Below are 18,600 nucleotides of genomic sequence, written 5' to 3' on the forward strand. Positions count from 1 at the left end.
TCTTATCTTTTATTTTCAAAAAGCCTTTTTTGAACAACTTACTATGCAACCAGTCTTGAAAAACTTGAAAAATTAGAATTCTCCAAAGACTGTTGCATATATTGTTTCAACAACTGGCATTAGCCCTTCTGAGAGTACTACCCAGCATATTTTGCAATAACTGAAAGTGAATGGGTAAGGCAGTTAGCATAATTAAATTAATTAAATATTAATAATTAAATATTAGCTTTACCTAATTATTATATGTGGACAATTTTGTTAAGATGTGCATAAGAAGACATTCAGCATCTCACCTCTGAGTACTCCCTCCAGCCAAAGTTGTCTCTGCAATAATACTTCCACACTGTAAGGCAGCTGGGGACAAGGCTTGTGCTGGAAGGTGTTGACCCAGAACTGGAGGGTGTGGACAGGCGTCTAATGAGGTCAAATTCCAGGTCACAAACCTTCATTGCACTAAAGTCTAGCATGAACACTCGACCCCTGTGTATGAGAGGAAACATGTTCAATCTCAATTGGAGATACACATACACATAATGCTATTGATATCTTTACTTGGCATATTCATAATATAAAAAATAAACGGTGTTAATAAGCATTTGAGTTTAATAAAAACACATGTAAATACATGTAAATGAATCAGCCTTAAAAGGACGGTATTAGTCTGAATAATATTATTACTCTGGATATTAAAATGTCCACAAAGCTAGCAGTATTTGTAATATTATCTGGAAAAAAAAATTCCAAATGTCTATATCTGTATAAAAATGTATATATTTGACCAGGTGAGATGTAAGGAAACAAGAGTAAACCTGCTTTAGCTGAGCAAATGGTTGATTTAGGATATAATCACTTTAACATATCAGTAAGATGTGCCAGATCGTGGCCATTAGAGCAAGAACTTAAAATGTCATATGCAGGATCTTGAAGTCAAAGTGAATGATGACAGAAAGCCAGTGTGAAATTAATAAGTATAATAAATTTAAAAGATTTCCTTGGTATAAGGACATAGACTAATGCATACTAAACTAGGTAATTTAACATTGGAGCAGTATTAGTATCAGACAGCAAAAAAATAAAAAAAACATTTTACGTATGAGAAAGGAAAAAGTAGTGCCATCCCATGACCACCAGCCAAAAAAGTCTCTAAAATAAAAAGTGTTGTTAGCCATAATCGAATGAAAATGTTGATTTTTGTTAGGACAAACTCTGTTTAAACATTTTTCAGGTCAGTCAGTGCCGGTCTCCCGACATTAGAAAAGCATTAAGGGATAGACCATGTCCTTTGGGCAGAGAGAGTAAGCCTGACACCCACTGTCTGCCCCTGCCACATCCTACCCAATCACCCACATATATCGACACCCACACTCTTCTGCTTTGTAGGTAACAAACTAGGAAAGACAGCCCACTCTAATACCAGTCTGATCGATCACACTCACTCTGAAATGCAAAAAGGATTACTGGTCAAGGGTTAAAATGCTGAACAGGGCTGCAAGCTCAAAGCCAGAGCCAATTTACAAGAAAAGGTCAGGTCTCTCAAAAATCTGCATGCATGCCTGTTCTTCATTCTTGTGTGCTTACTTTCCTCAGTGACACTGAACAGAACAGAATGTGTGAAAAGAAACATTTAAATGTCTTTTTTTTGGATTTTATTTTTGGGGAGCAAGGTGGTGCAACAAGTATTGTCGCTGACATATAGCGTTTTTTGACCAAAAGAACTCTGGTTCTTGAACCAGTTCTGTTCCTGATTCTGGGAACCTTGGTTCTTTCAAGTGAACCGGCCCACGTTTCTTCAAGTTTAGAGGGGAACCAAGGATATGTCATCAGCAGGGGTCATTGCAGTAGCTGAATACAGTGTCAGAGCCAGATATAAACCACCAGAGTCATGGGGGTCATTGTTTATTTTTTGTTTACCATGGAGTCAGATCAGAGTGAGATATAATGCATGTGTAAATGTTGCTGAGCTCAGCAGGACTGCTCGGAAATTGTGAACAACGGAGAAACCTAACCAAGAGCCTCAGTTCTGACCAACGTGCATGGTGTCGTGCCAAACAGCCACAGAATCACACACAAATTGAGCATGGCCCTGTTTTATTTCCTATTATTTATTTATACGAAACATTGCAAATGACCCCATCTAGATCCACTGGGCAACAAAGCTGTATTTAAGCCTCATATGTGGACTCTTGTGTTCTCCATGTGTTACTATGTGGATTGGCTGTGCTAAATAGTCCACAAGTTTTAATGTGCAAGTGACTGAGTATGTGATATAACTAGACTAATCCTTAATTTATTCAGATTATAGCTTGTGGCAGAGAGAGAAAGAGAGAGAGAGAGAGAGAGAGAGAGAGAGAGAGAGAGACTGAGACTAACAAAGAGAATGATCATAAAATAAAGCATGAGATAGTTAAAGCATAGCAGAATCTGGCAGGAAGGGTGGACAATGAATGGACCAAATATAAAAACCCTCACCAACTAAAAAACAACCAGGCCATGCATGAGAGCTATATGAGCTGGACTAAACGAGTACAACGAGTACCACTAAAACTAACAGAAAACAAAGACAAAGGAGGGAATCATATAGGCAGGAGTTGCATAAAATCTGTTATGGCACAGGTTTTATATGAGACAAATAAACATGGATTCAATTAATCCGAATTATCAAGAAACCCGAAATATCTTAACTAGCTGTGGTTGATCACTCAAGCACTTCACAACACAATGTCTCTGGTTCAGAATGTCTTCGTGCTGTCGTTGTTGTTTTTTATTTCTGCTTGGCAGGCAGAAATCTGAAAAGCTGTGCCTGTAAGCAGTCATCTGGCAGAGAGGTGAAAAAGAGAATAGATGGAATGATAAGTACGTGAAAACACTGCAAGGAGCACATTGGCTGACTTAAGTGGCCACAGAAAGGGAAATGATAGTGCATGCAAACTCTAGAAGAAGAAAATGAGGGTTGCCCATCCCCCTCTTTATTTGACTCTGTGCCAGGCAAGGAATCAGATCTTATGTAGAAAACAACACAAGAAAAACAAGCCATAGCCCATTCTCCACGTACACACTGGGGGGAGGGAGGGAGACAGAGAATAAGATAGAGAAAAGGAGAGAGACAGGGTGAAAGAGGGTGTGTGTGTGTGTGTGAGAGAGAGAGAGAGAGAGAGAGAGAGAGAAAGAGAGACCAACAGATAGACAGAGATGGAGATAGATGGAAAGATTATTATCAAAGCAGTATGTCACCACTGACCTACTGAATTGAGTCAAGACATACTTATGCACTTGCAGGCACACAGGTCTCTCTCTCTCTCTCTCTCTCTCTCTCTCTCTCTCTCTCTCTCTCTCTCTTTCTCACTCACACACACACACACCTATGGGAACATTCCCTGTCAGCACATGCAAAGGTTAAGGTTGTAACAGCTTTAGCCCTCTAGACACATCTCCCATTTCACACACACACACACACACACACACACACTTACCACTACAACATTCGCTAAGGGAAACAAACACGCACTGTGTTTACACTTTCACACACCCATTAACCAGGGGCACACACCCCGCAGATGTAGAGGAACAGGCACACACTCCTGCCCAACACGTCCAAGGCTTCCTGTGCTATGCACACATTCACTCACACAATAAAGAAGTATTTGCTAATACAGACCACGCCCGTAAAGGCTGAAATGGGGAGGTGAACTCAGACGTTTTTGGGGAGGAGTTCAGGGCGGGTTATGAATGCGTATGAAGCTGTACCCACCCGCTGAATAAGAATACAAAATAAGGGTGGAGGTGGGAGCAAGTTTGTCTGATGCGGAAATGACATGAATTTGCAGGGCATATAGAGGGCTGAGGGGAGGAGTTTGCTCGTGGTCTTACTCGCCAAATGATTACATAACTTCAATAAGATAAATATGTAAGCAGTTGGCAGTGGTATATGAGGGACCTGTCTAACAAAGCACTTTCTGTTTAGACAAGGCTCTTGTCTAACAAACTGGGATGCACCAATAAAATGTTTACTCTTTCTGATATGATATCTGATATTCAAGTATAAGAAAATTATCTGTACCATTCCAAAGTGGGATGAAAATTTATCTTTCCACTTTAATTTGTTTTCCATAGTTTTGAATACTGTATTTGGAAGAAAGCTGAGGTCTGAATCACATCCAAAACGTACTATGCTAAAATGAATAACGTACTGGTATTAAGTGATGTAAAAAAAAAAAAAAAAACACGATCCACCAGCATGAAACAGAAGATCAGGGACAGGTTGAATCCTGCTTGTGAGGCAGACAATAGAAAGAGCTCGCTCTCTCTTTCTCTCTCACTCATATTCACATTCACACATACACAGGCACACAAACCCACACACAGCACAAACAAAAAATAGTCCATCAACAGTCTACAAGCAGTACTGTGTCAGGACTTACAGCAAAGGCCAGAATATTAAAGTCTATGCAAAACATGATTGGGAAATGAAACATCTAACTTGCATTTACTGAATAAACAAACCATACAACTCCACAAAATAAAATGCAAATAAGGGGGACATAATTTTCCTCATCACTGTCGTGGTCCACTGCATGTGCAACCACACACACACGCACATCCTGAAGAGTCATTAGTAGGTCATCAGAAAATATAAACTCATGTCTTGACTGGCCATAAGTTCCTCATCTGAAAATAGCCCAGTCTCTGAGTTTCACACCCCAGTGTGTTTTAAAACAAATTGCTCTGTCACTAGTTTCAGCACCAAGCTTCTGAGTCATGGACCATCCTCTAGAAATACAGGCACATACGCTGACCGGCAACATTGCTGATGACTGAAATGAACCATAGCTTTGGAAGCATGTACACATGCAAACTGGTATCAATATTGTCATGAAAATATATTCAAGAGTAAAACTTTGATCAAGAGTGAAATAAAACACTGCAATTACACTTGAAACATTCCCAAAACTATATTGTATTTCATGATGCAATACATCTTCTGATGCCAGCAAAATAAGATTTTTTTAAATTCTATTTAAATATACCTTTTGACTTGTATTTGGGGACAGTTTCATTTAACATTCATTCATTCATTGTCTGTAACCCTTATCCAGTTCAGGGTCGAAGTGGGTACGGAGCCTACCCGGAATCACTGGGCCCAAGGCAGGAACACACCCTGGAGGGGGCACCAGTCCTTCAACACACTCACACCTATTTACACTTTTAAGTTGCCAATCCACCTACCAATGTGTGTTTTTGGACCCTGGGAGAAAATCGAAGCACCCGGAAAAAGACCCACGCAGACATGGGAGAACCAACAACCTCCAGGTCCCTGGAGCTGTGTGACTACGACAGTACCTGTTACGCCATTTAATTTTACACTGCAATTATATTAATAAAGGAGTAATATACAGTACTGTGCAAAAGTCTTAGACACCTAAGATAATTATATTTATTTAAACTAATGCCTTCTCAGTAAGTGTGTTACTTGTATAAAGTTACGTAAAATCACAGTCAAAACAAAAAAATTATAATATGAAATAAATAAGAAATATAAGATGATTTTTTCTATAAAGTAGTAGGTGTGAGTGAGTTTGAAAAACGATGTTTTATTCAGATTCTCCTTGATTGCATGAATTTGTTAAATCAACAGCACACATTATTTAAAATCATTATTTATTAACCAGTAAAACTAGGTATTGGATGATTACCTCAAATAATATGGACTGCCATGAGGAGAGATTTGGAAAAAGTTAAACCAGCACATTCACACACAGAATATCACACTTACTGGAATAATGTTATTTGCTTTTAATTCTAATGTTGGGCGTTATTTGTTGTTTGTTTGTTTGTTTGCTTGTTTTTAACAAATAAACCGTTACTGCTCAGATAAATAGATTTTTAAATCTCATTATCTCTGGTGCCTGAAACCTTTGCACAGTACTGTATGTTACTGCCTTACTTGGAGCAAATGTCTACTGATCTAGGACCAGTATTTGCCTTTCATTGTAAATAGAACTGGTCTCAGTGCTGGCCTTACTGAAATAGACAGAGGGGGAACAATGCAGAAATGTAAATGCGTGTTCAGACACAAGACAAAACAAGGCATGAAACAAAGACTAAAAAAAGGAAACAGCACAAAACATCAGGGTAGAAGCTTTGCTGAAATCTCCAGAGTCAGAGAGAGAGAGAGAGAAAGAGAGAGAGACAGGATAGTGTTCCTCTCTCCCTACACACTGCCTTTGTTCTAAACTCTTTCTTCCTGTCACTGTTCACAATGAGATGGAACAGAAAGCAAATGATTATGGGATGAAGCTGTGTGACACATTTCTTTCAGGAGAGCAACATGTTCAAACATTGTGTGTGTGTGTCTGTCTGCCTGTGTGTTTGTCTGATAAGGAAGGACAGAGTGAGCATGTGCCAGCTGGAAGTTAAAAGATGATACAGTGACACAGTGGGAATGCACACACATGCATACACACATAGAGGATGCTTTCTGACTGCAGTGCAGCACAACATCTGGAGAAGAGAGAAAACATGCAGTTTCAATTTCACAACACAGAATAGTTTCTCTCTCTCTCTCTCTCTCTCTCTCTCTCTCTCTCTCACACACACACACACACACACACACAGGTTCCTCATCTGCTGTGAAAATGTGAAAACACTGCAAAATTGCTGACTCTACAGAATACAGACAATTCTAGAGGAGAAAAAATCAATGAAGAGATCAATGAAGGACTGATAGAGAGAAAAGAGCAGCTTGTGGCACAAAATTCAGCAAAAATGGAGGAAGGGTGGAAACAGAGCGAGACAATGCATGTTTATTGTTATACTGCCCTACTTTAAATATGTGTATGTATATGAATATATGTAGTGGTTATTGTTGTAACAGTAAATAAACTAAATAACATAAAGAAGGACGTTAGACAGAACACAGACAAAAAGAGAGACATAAGAAAAAAGGAGTGAAGGAAAAGAGGGAAGAGAAAAAAGAAGAAAGAAAGAAAATAAGTAGAATGGCCTTGAAGAACTCCTTTGACCCAACATTTACCTCATTGCCTTGGTCAGTGACCTAAACCTGCTGCAGACTTCAGGCACGAAGATCAGCCACCACACAAAACACACATACACACAAGCAACAAAACTAATCTTGTATACAAAAGAGAAGCACTTGAGGCACACTCATAATTCTCCATGTTCCCATAAATAGAGGAGCAGAATGACTGAGTGTTTCTTTATACAGAAGCCTAATGTGTTCACTGTTCCCAACTTAGTTAAGGGACAGTGTATACTCCTATTCTGAGAGTACTGCTGTCACACACACACAAACACACATATACACACACACACACATGCGTCTTTTAATCTCTTGATATCCCACACTCACTCTTGTGCCCCAATTCTTATCTCTGTCTCTCTTCATCTCTGCCTTTCTCTCATCTCTGTTCTGTTTTATTCCCCCCGTGTTTGTGTTTTAATATGCTGTCTGCTCTTAAGGGTGAGGCCTTTGTGGATTCTCCTTTATAAAAGCCCTCTGCCCAAGCATTCGGGGGACCTCCAGTGGAGGGTTCTGCACTGTGCTGTACCCACTAATGACTTTGTGTCTAGGTTTAACTTTTCAGTTCTTCTATACTGTTATTTCTATTATAGATTATATTTTCATTTTAGTATAACCTTGCATTATAAGGAACACTAGGTAAGATATGATAGGGTTCCAACCTCCCCTTCAAAAGATATATAGTGCATTTTCTTGTAGACAGATAGCCTATCGCTTTAAATTGGATGCAAGTATGTCACAGAATTCAACACCCCATGCTCCTTGGAAATAGCAGTATATCCCTTCTTCTCTTATACTGATATTGAAACCTTGATATTGAATACCAGCTCACTCTTAAAACAAAAGTAGCAGGAAAAATAAATAATGATGAATAACAATGTCATAAGGTTGTTATAAAGCCTAATAACTTGTTCAAAAAGAGTAATAAACTTGATAAATGACAGGTGTTTGGGAAGTGTTCATAGGTTTCCCCTCTTCCTGCTGAGGAGATCTGAAGCAGTAAAGGAGTTGTTGCCAACACTCCCAGCTTCCCCTTTTTGTTTCTTTTCTGAGGTGGAGAATTTGGAAGAGATTTTGCTTCCTCCATACAAGCAGAGAGTGTCTCATAAAATAAAAAAAGTCTCTCGAAGCTCCGAAACCTAGAACAAGCTATACTGAAACTGATGGAAATGTGTAGCTGTTCAATCAGCCAGGATCTAATAGGCTGTCATTCTTCATGCTTTTTGAACACATACAAACTGTCCCACTCAAAGCATCTCAATATGTATCTATGGGCTACACAACACATGAGAGAGAGAGAGAGAGAGAGAGAGAGAGAGAGAGAGAAATAAACTGCAAATTAACTGCTCAGCCTGAATGTGGTTCCACAATTCTGTAACTCATTTTCATAACAACTGAATAAGATACACTAATATGGAAATCCAATGAAGATGCGGATATGCAGTTTTTTCACTGTATATTGGCCTGTCTCATACCTATGTCAATACAGTGATCCCTCGTTTTTCGCGGGGGATGCGTTCCAAGACCACCCGCGAAAAACGAATTATAGAGGAAGTAAAACGAAGTAGAGGAAAGATTTTTTTTTTATGCATTTAATGGGTATTTGGACTTTTAAAACCCTCCCTGTACTGTTAACAACCCACCCTTTGCGTTAAACAGTCATTCTATAATGTTTTTCAGCTGGAACTACATGTGATATCCTACCAGTTTCTTTAATAGAGTAATTCCTAAGCTGTGATTTAGCGCAAGTAAATTTCACTCGGATGTGGACATGAACAATACATGTACTGTACGTAAGAAATACTTACGGTTTTCCTAGATTTTCCCTCAATATCCACGATATAGCGCCCATAAGCCCCCTTGAAATAACCCGCAAAGTAGCAAGGGATTATTGTACATAAATATTAATGAAAAGTATCAGATGGGACTGTATCTAAATAGATTCACAACTTATAAAAAGGATACTGTTTTTCCCTGTAGGGTTAAAAATGCAGTAAAATGAATATGACATATGATCTAAAGGTTTGTTAAGATGCATGACTATTGTTTAAGATTTGGGGTTATCACTGCTTTTACTTATTTTTATAACCTTTCAGCTATATATATAAATATATATTTATTTATATATAAATATCATTTGCTATACTTTGACTGGTAAAAAGTACCAATTACTCATTTAAGAGAAAAGTTCCTGAAGACAACCTCGCCTCTGTGAATCATTTTATGGGTCTTACATGCTATCTCCTCTGTTCACATACATCTCTGCTCCCATGGATAGGCGTTGGCAAAAACACAGGAACTTGCACATGCCTTGGTTTCAGGTCACTGTGTCCTTAATGCTTGATGAGGGAGTATCACACATTTTTTTTTATTCTCTGCTGTTCTCACGGAAGCAAAACTTTAAGGGTCAAAGATGCACTGACACAGGGGTTATAAAATCACTCGCTACTGGTTGTAATAACTAATGTATTGTCTTCTGGAGCTGAGTTTAGTAAAAGGTTCAAGGGAATCAAATGTGTGTAGTCCCTTGAACACATCTAATTTAAAGGGGCCCTTATCCAACATATTTTGTATTACATTTTCCCCCTGAAGTCAACTTATTACACTAGTTGGGTAGTTTTATGTAACAAAAAAGTCATAATACATTTTTACATGACCTACCTTTATCCATTAAAATTAAACATTATTCAAGACACAGCATGTTGTAATGTAAATTAGTCTGCTCTGTCTGGCTGACTGACTACTCACTGTATTTTATATTCAATTACTCAAAAAGGATTGAAGACAAAACCATACAAATAGTTTCAGCTGAGTTAGTATTTGTAGCTCAAGATAGTAGCAAGACAGGATTGAACAGTACATTATTGAAAGTTTTTTACTTGCTTAAAAATTACTTGTCAAACACCTTTAAAACTGCAGGCCTATTATTAGGCCTATTATTCAGTAACTGCTGTGAATTATGCATTAACTGCTATGGAATAACACTAGATTGCTTGGCATTTCTTTGTATTTTTTCATGGTGCAGAGGTCCTTTAGAGGTGCTTTACAATGTTGTTGGCAAGTAAAACTGGACTCAGGTTAAAATATACTCTAGCCATATGACACCTGATAAGTCTCTCAGGTAAACATACAATGGACTTGACCACAGTCACTCTTCCTCACACACACACACATGCAAACAACACACACCAGTATAGAAACATACAAAACAACTATACTACAAAGATCTTTCCTGGAACTAGGCACGGTATCTACCATATGGAGTCAGTGCACCAAACAAACAAAACCCCTACAGCTGGCAACTGCATACAGAGAGACAAACAAAGCAATGTTTATCTCCTGGAACCCCCGCAGGGGTCCCAACTTCACACTCCTCTTCACACAAACACATGTATACGCCCCACACAGAGGTAAGACAAGAGGAACCTGTCAAGATTTTAATGGACAAAAACGTGCCAATGTACTGACTTATTTAATACAATAGTACCTGTATCATTACAATTGGTTATCATTACATCCTTTACATATGCTTTTTAGTTCATCATATGCTCATATTTTCATGACAAATCATCTGAGCTTTCCTAAGAGTGCTGTGTCATGCTGAGATTTAGAACAGCCCTGGCTCAAGGCCTCAAGGGCTCTGTCAAAACCAAAAGCCCTTTGTTCCACAGAGACACTCTGTATATAGATCCAATTCTAGGATTAAAGAAAGTGCTATCTAAAGCAGGGATGGGCAGTATCCACATTTTTCATACGTCTCAAAATATTATCACTGTATACGGTATTACCATGAGGGGGGGGTGCTCTGTCAGAACAGAAATTAGACACACCACACACACTTTATATATACTGCCTTCATTTTGAGATACCATTCACATTTTTAAATACAGCGGTATACGTTATATGGTATTATCGCTGTACTGCCCAACCCTAATCTAAAGATAAACAGACTTTGTGCTTAGAACATGCTCTGTACAAGATCAACTTGGGAATATAAGTGCCGTGTGTGCTAAGTGTTAAACTTTTAACTATAGAGAATGTCCTTGTGTAGCCTATGTGTAGATGTGTAGAACACATTTCTGTTCTTCACTCACAAGAAATTAGGCTAGGAATCATAAAATATACAAATACTGATACTTAGACTTCAGCATCAATTTCACAATTATACTTTCTGAATGCAATTACCGCAATAGGGCATTACCGCGCTATTGACCAGCCAACTGCAAGAACTGTCACCACTGCAGTGTATACACGTCTTCCTTTTCATTTCATGGTCTTTCTTGTCTTACACTTTGTTTTGTGTGCAATGAATTTTAAATAGGTTTGTTTTAAAAAATGGTAAAACGGTTAGGAGCATAATTTTTCCCAACTGTTGGCATCTGAACTGCTTTTATAACCTAGCAAAAATAAACAAATGCACCTTCGACATTTCAGCTTTCAACCAAATGAAAAGGGAGAGCCAGACAATTCAGACGAGGCAATATGCAAATATCTGTACCAGAAAGGTTGCTGTGAAACAGGGAAATCTGAAATTTGAGATCTCATTTAGCTACCTATAATTCAGCTATTAAAGCTCAACTGTGTCCACCAGCACCGAGTCATGAAGCAGCCTCAAACCCCCCCCCAAAAAAACCAGTACCGGTTCCGTGTGACAATTAGGAATGTAGTACTAGAATCAAGATGAATACAGTAATTTGGGGCAGTAATATCGCATATAGCAGTTTTGAACCCTGTTGAAACACGGCACGGTAAAATCTTTCACCGCGAAAGCCCTACATAGCTCGATTTTAATAGCCAATCATTAGTTTTGATTTTATAAATATTTATTGGCTCTTTAATACTAAATTTGAATACTTATGTCAGGGATTTACAAACAAGGTTTGGAAAGGTTAACTGTTAATTGTCCAACATTTTAAACCTCTAAAACTAATAATACTTTGAAATACTGAAGCAGTTGTTTAATTTGCCATAAACTGACATCATTTTACTCTGTAGAATTGATGTAATTCATATAGCTTGGGCAGCACCACTGTGATATAAAAATTTCCAGTCCTACTTCCTACCACATACCTTACATATTTTATAATAAGTATCAATATTAAAAGGTGAATAATAAGTCTAGGATTGATCTGCATGTGTGAGCAAGCATGACTGAAAGAGGCATTTGTGCTCCGTCCTACACTGAAGCTGAATTTGCATAAGCTCGCTGAGTGGGTGTTTGAATGTGTGCATGTGTGAAGCTCATTTATCCAAGTTTGTGTGACATACAATCCATATGAGACTTGCTTTCTTCACTCAAGAAGGGTGTGCACCTGTCCCTACATCAGTCACAGTAACTCTGTGTCTCTCTGTATGCGTGTAACCACACAAGACTGAAACAGGTGACACAAGTTCATTGCTTACAGTCGTCACCAGACTTCCCCATCTCAGGGTGACCAGCAGAAGGCTTATGATGAGGATGAACATTATGCACAAATACAATTAATCTCCTACCTAAAATACCAATCGGTTATACACACACTGAAGGTTTTGTCTCCATGCTTGCCTCTTGCTTGATTCATATTTACATTCACAATATGAACATGTTTTTCAAATCCAGGACATAATAAAACTATGTATTGGGGTATTGTCGGTGATCATATTAGGGTTTTTACAGGACAACAGAAAATCCCAATTTGATTTCTTTCAATCAGCAAAACGACCATTGGTAGATAACCATTGTCATTGTAAAATTAAAAAAACAATTAAGTTGATACATTTCACTGATAAGTTTAGGCTCTCTACTCTGATAATTTGGAAATAATATGCATGTTATAGATGTAATCCTGAGAATAACGATTGTTAACTTAGAAACACCTGCAGGTCTTTAGAGCTGAAAAAATTAACTAAGCTTATCTGTCATTTCACTTTTGGTGAATATCCCCACATTCCTGGGTAATCCCCACAAAACTGATGGGAGAGGTCAGCTTGAAAGCATGAACAGAATGCAAATGAAAATGCTTTAAAAACTTACAGAAACTTAAGCCTGATTTGTTCATTGTCCGGGTTGCAATAAAGTCTTTCCAGCTGTTCCTGTGCATCGTCCACTATGCTTTGCCAGATGTGTGTATCCGAGCACCGGATCTGCCAGTGGTAAGGCAATACAGTGTGGTGCTTTTCACAGTCACTGCCATAAAGGCACACGCCCTGGAGGAAGTCCACGCAAATGTCCACACCATCACCCTGATGTGTGTGGTACTGCAGCTGGGTCAGCAGTTCAAACACAAGGTCCAACGAGGCTTCCTCACTCTTATCCCAAAATATCTCACCATCTTGGCCAACAGAACCCTCAAATGGCTCAGTGGGGATGAAAATGTTGCCAGAGGTCTCTGAGGTTACCATGACAGGTGCTGATGCCACCTCCGATGACACATCTCTTGTTTGTGCATCTGCCACCATGGGGTCCTTTATCTGAACCTCACTCATGGTGGCCTGCTTCTCTATGGTGGTACTGGCGGTGCAAGGGGACACAAAGACCCCATCTCCAGCCACAAGCAGTGTGCTCAGGAGTGGCTCTTGTAGTGCCCGAAGGCATTTGGCTTCCAGCTTCCTCTGTGCATGCTTCTTCTTAAAGCAGGGTTTCACTAGTGGGATCTTATCCACAATCCCCAGTTGCTGCTTGAACTCGCCATTTTCCATTGCCAAGCCAAGAGTGGCCTCATCTAAAACCTTTGCCTCATCGCTGCCCTCTGACTCGTGTATTATATGCAAACTCTTCTCCATTGGTCCTGTGGGAAGAGCAGATACAGATAAAGAAGTCTTGTGATGCTGATAGAGCATTATGAATATATAAAACATTCACTTCCTAATTCCTTTTTTTAAAGGTTCATTTTCAATTTCTTTATATCAACTTGATAAAACTAGGTCTTACTAATTTGAGTAATCGACAGGGTTCCATGCATTTGCTTCCCTCAAGAAGGCCAGCAAATCTATTTATATGTGCATGAGGCTTTAATTCTTGATGTGCTTTTCCAGACTGCCAGTTTACAAGTTTGATGTAAGAACATAATAAAAACTGGAGCTCTTGAAATTTGTGAGGTTTCTTCAAAAATTGACTCCCTTAACAGCACTTGGATACCTCTGGTCTCCAACGTCATGAACCCAGCTCTAAATAACCTAAATAAGCAACAACAGTGTCTACTAACTTCCAGTTGATAGGCAGACAGAGCTAGATACTCTTAAATATTCTTCTGTACTACAAAGTGCCACTCTAGCTGCATTCATTGTATAAGTTACTTTAAGAGTCACAGCATTGCAATGTTTACAACTAGGGTTAATACACTTTCCACTGAAAACAGAAACTCAGAACAGAAAAAGTCAAACTTTGCTCCCTTTAAAATTTGGTAGGCTGTCATATGGTTTCAGCAAATTCAGATCATAAGTCATCTGCAGGTCAGGTGAGTGAGTCAGTGCTCTCGCCTCTGCTTATGCACTGGGGTGTATCAGCGCAAGACGAAACCTCACCTTTCCTTTCTCTAGAAAAAAGACACGCAGAGGTGGCTCCAGCGAAACAGAAAGCTTAACCATTCTACCACCACTTTACCAACCCCCAACAACAGCCAGAAAGGAACCAAGCTGAGTCAAACCAAAGACATAGCCTGAACAAACCTCTTCAGTACAGGTGTGATACTGTAGTTTTAACAACTGCAAATCAGAAAAGCAAAAACAAAACAAAACAAAATAAAAATGCCTTCAACAGCATTGCACTATTTGATAATTATTGTGATAAATAATATTGTTATATTGTTTACAGTCTATTAGATCTGTAATTTGTATTTAGAAAATAACAGTGAATTTATAATCAATTCTGACCTGATTAGACTACAATTTCTTTAAGGTTTTCGTTCCAGGAAATGAAACACATACTTTTTACCATCCTAGTTTAAAGACTAAATGTAGCCTACTGTGCTATCTAGACCTTACCACTTAACACATGTTGAAAAAACATGAATGATGTATATGATATTGTTTAACTGTAGCTCCTGTTAAGATAACAGCATAATAAACTGTTCAACCGGACATAAACTTGAATTGTGTAAACAGCTGAATAAATTTCATCTGTGTAGTGAAATTTCACTATGAATCGAGATGTGATGCGATTTCTGCTTTATCCTACACCCGTGCTGTTGAATATGTTTTTTCCTTTAACACCTGAAGCCCTGAGCTTATAGAAATCAACGTTGTGAAGCCGTCAGTGTGGGAAACTGGTTGGCTGTCGGCTACGTGCTGCCTACGTGCCCGTAACCAAGCTGAGATCGGGTAGTTACGCACGTAGGCTAAACACGAAACCTTGGACAAGAGCTAGAAATAAAAACACACCGTTTCGGGAAGCTAACAACATTCGAGGCCGTGGTCTCCGTAGCTGAGTCACGGCAAGAGTCACGCATAAATATTGTTAACAATAAATACACACACATATACACGCATATATATATATATATATATAATATATGCGTGTATATGTACGCATATATATATATATATATATATATATATATATATATATATATATATATGCGTGTATATGTGTGTGTATATATATGTATGTATGTGTGTGTGTGTACATATTAAATCCGAGCACGCACTCACGGTTCGGTTACCTGTCCGGAAGGTCATCGGTTTGTCATTCGCGTGCTCCGCCGTACCGTCGCGGAGAGCCGCGAGAGAAACAAAGCGCTAATCAACGGACGCAGAGCCGGCTGGGCAACTCCTCTCTACGCTGAGCTCAGGGTGAGTGAGAGGGAGAATCTCTCTCTCTCTCTCTCTCTCTCTCTCTCTCTCTGTGTGTGTGTGTGTGTGACTCTCCCTCACTCTCTGATTCACTGTAGGTCTATCACGCTCCCTTGCTCGGGGGCGGGGTTTGGTGATGTGTCGTGACAAAAAAAAAAAAAAAAAAAAAAAAAACAGGAAGTCGTGGTAGTGCGTGCGAGCTCACCCGGTTCAGTGATGGCAAAGAAGAAATGAGTCAAAGTCTTTTCAAATGTTTCATCCAAGTATTAATCCGTTTCCCGAGATGCCTGTGTAGGGCTATAAACCCAATACAGCAATAAATAAGTTTTAATTTTACACTGTGTCCCTTACACCGGCTTTTTTGGTACACAAGTGGGAACACAAATTTTCCTATTTTGGACACTACTACTTGCCATATTAAAACGTGCAGGCGGATCAATTTAAGCTGGCACTTAAACACCAAACAAAACAAAAAACACCAAAAAAGGCTTTTACACGCACAAGATAAGAAGAAGTGATGCAGGGGTTCAAGTGTTCAGTTTATATAAAACAGTCCAGCTAAATGGAATGGCATGCTAATAATGTAATGTTAATAACCTATAAGAGAAGCTAAAACACAAAAGTGTATACTTTACGGATTTACTGTAATGATGCACACCTGAACGCCATCAAGATGTGTTGAACTGGTTTTATGTATTTATTTGTTTGTTTAATTTTTTGTAATGTAATTAAATGACCATTGGCTGCCCTCTATTTGGCCTGTTTCCAAAAGTAGACAGTCTCAAACACAGTTTATAACTTTGGAATGAAGAGGGGCTGGATTGTTTAGGCCTAATTGTATATGTAAATGCGATACAACAAAAACAATGTATTCTAATGCAGCTTAATGACAGAGACTGGTTTTGGTAATGTTAACATATGTTTGCACACTATATCAAACACAGTCAATTTTAAGGGAGCGAGGGCAATTTAGACCTTGATGTTTTAATAAAACAACTTAAATACCTGCTTAGAAGTTATATTTATTCAAAAATATATAAAATCTATAAAATAAAATGGACAGTATACTAGCCAAATCAAGAGAAAGAAAGGATTTGTGAAAATCAAGCATTTAAAAGACCAAATGGGAAAAGACGACAATGTAACAGAAATGTAAGAAATGGCTTTAGTCTTAACGTTTTACCTTGTAAATGTGTGATTGAAATGTAAATCCTGAAATAAACCCTAACTTCAGGGGCTGAGTTGGCTCTTTTACAGTTCTTGAAGTGCATGGAATCCCCCTAGTGGAGAGGGAGATATAAATGCACGCAACTCTGCGTGCAAAAGGGTCTGACACAGCTAATGCTGTTTACAGCCCCAGGACACGCTATAGGAGAGCCACTCGCACACACACAGACACGCAAACAGATAATAAAGGGTGGACTGAAGGTTGCTCCTGAACTGAATGTGTGCTTTTGGACTTTAATACCTTAGAGCAAAATTAAAATGTTCTCTTTAGGGATATATATATATATATATATATATATATATATATATATATATATATATATATATATATATATATATAGGTGGTTATATGCGTTATGGGTTATATAAACACACTAATAAAAAATCCCCAAAAAACTATATATGTAAAAACCATAATATTAAACCAATTCCTTGTCTCTGCATTCACTGTCAATTCAGCTCCCCTGACACTGTTCAATTACTAGTTGTAGAATAAGGTGCTCCTGTTCATTGGAGCTCTTTGTTGCTCTAAAACTACAGAATGTAGTCCATATGTTGCTCTGCATAATTTGTTTGCCCCTTTCAAACGGTGGATAATTGTCAGCGTTGCAGTGACACTGACACAATGATGGTGTGTTAGTATGTGTTGCTTTGTTACTAGTTTATCAGACACAGCAGTGCAGCTGAAGATTTTAAACATTGTTCAATCATTGTCTACTCTATTAGACATGCCTGTCTTGTTGAGCCACCTTGTAGAGGTAAAATCAGAAACAGTAGCTCATCTGTTGATGCATAATTTGAATAATTCTTCATCAAGACTGGTCATTAGATGCTGCCCACTGTATATTTTTAGCTGGTGGACTATTCTCAGTCCAGCAGACAGTGAGGGGTTTAAAAATCCCATATATATATATATAATTTATTATGTACTAATTTGTTATACATTGTACATAATAATACATGTACATAATACATAATAAATATATGTACATAATAATATAATGTACCTAATACATGTACATAATAAATTATTAAATACATTGAGAAATATAAGAAAAAATAATTTTTAATGTGTTTATTTATATATAAAGTTACACAATTATTTATTTATTTATTATTTTGGCAGATGTGGTCCTCTATAAAATCCTACCCTGTCTCTCCCAAACACACAACCGCCCAAGTTCTTCCTACAAGACGTGAGTTCAACCTTCCGCTTCTTTTCAAAGTACCACTATGATAGGAAAGCAAGGCCTCCTTCACTCCTGATGATGGGCCAACTCTACATTTTAAATGTATAATATATGCATGCATGGTAAAGTAAAATATATTAAATTGACTTGTGAATGTTTACTATAGAGACTTATATAAAGAATACTGAATACGATACTGTGGTATTGATTCAAAAGTATATATGGTATAGTTTAATACCATATTTTGTAAGAAGGCGTTTTTATTACTAGGCATGGATTTAACTTATAGAACCATGAAAGATACAACTGACCAACCTACAATGCACTGTCCTATCACAGTATACAACAGCAATGGTAAATCAAAAGATGGATATCTAG

The 18,600-nt window shown here is 38.2% G+C and overlaps 1 protein-coding gene across 2 annotated transcripts in view; it reads right to left on the reverse strand.

Moving 5' to 3' along the window:
• Positions 1 to 15,814, reverse strand: part of tiparp (TCDD-inducible poly(ADP-ribose) polymerase) — a 42,410-nt gene extending 26,596 nt beyond the window's left edge. The window contains exons 1-3 of one of the 2 annotated variants that reach the window (XM_066685617.1): positions 15,676 to 15,814; positions 13,050 to 13,803; positions 294 to 480 (exon numbers count right to left, since the gene is read on the reverse strand). In XM_066685617.1, the coding sequence (XP_066541714.1) occupies positions 294 to 480; positions 13,050 to 13,803; positions 15,676 to 15,691 (957 nt within the window). In that variant the 5' untranslated portion in view covers positions 15,692 to 15,814. Of the gene's footprint in view, positions 1 to 293; positions 481 to 13,049; positions 13,804 to 15,664 lie in introns of both variants that reach the window. The other variant, XM_066685618.1, reaches the window with a different exon arrangement.
• Positions 15,815 to 18,600: the final 2,786 nt, after the last annotated feature.

Source organism: Hoplias malabaricus, chromosome 11 (assembly GCF_029633855.1).
Source record: "Hoplias malabaricus isolate fHopMal1 chromosome 11, fHopMal1.hap1, whole genome shotgun sequence".
Classification (NCBI taxonomy): Eukaryota; Metazoa; Chordata; class Actinopteri; order Characiformes; family Erythrinidae; genus Hoplias; species Hoplias malabaricus.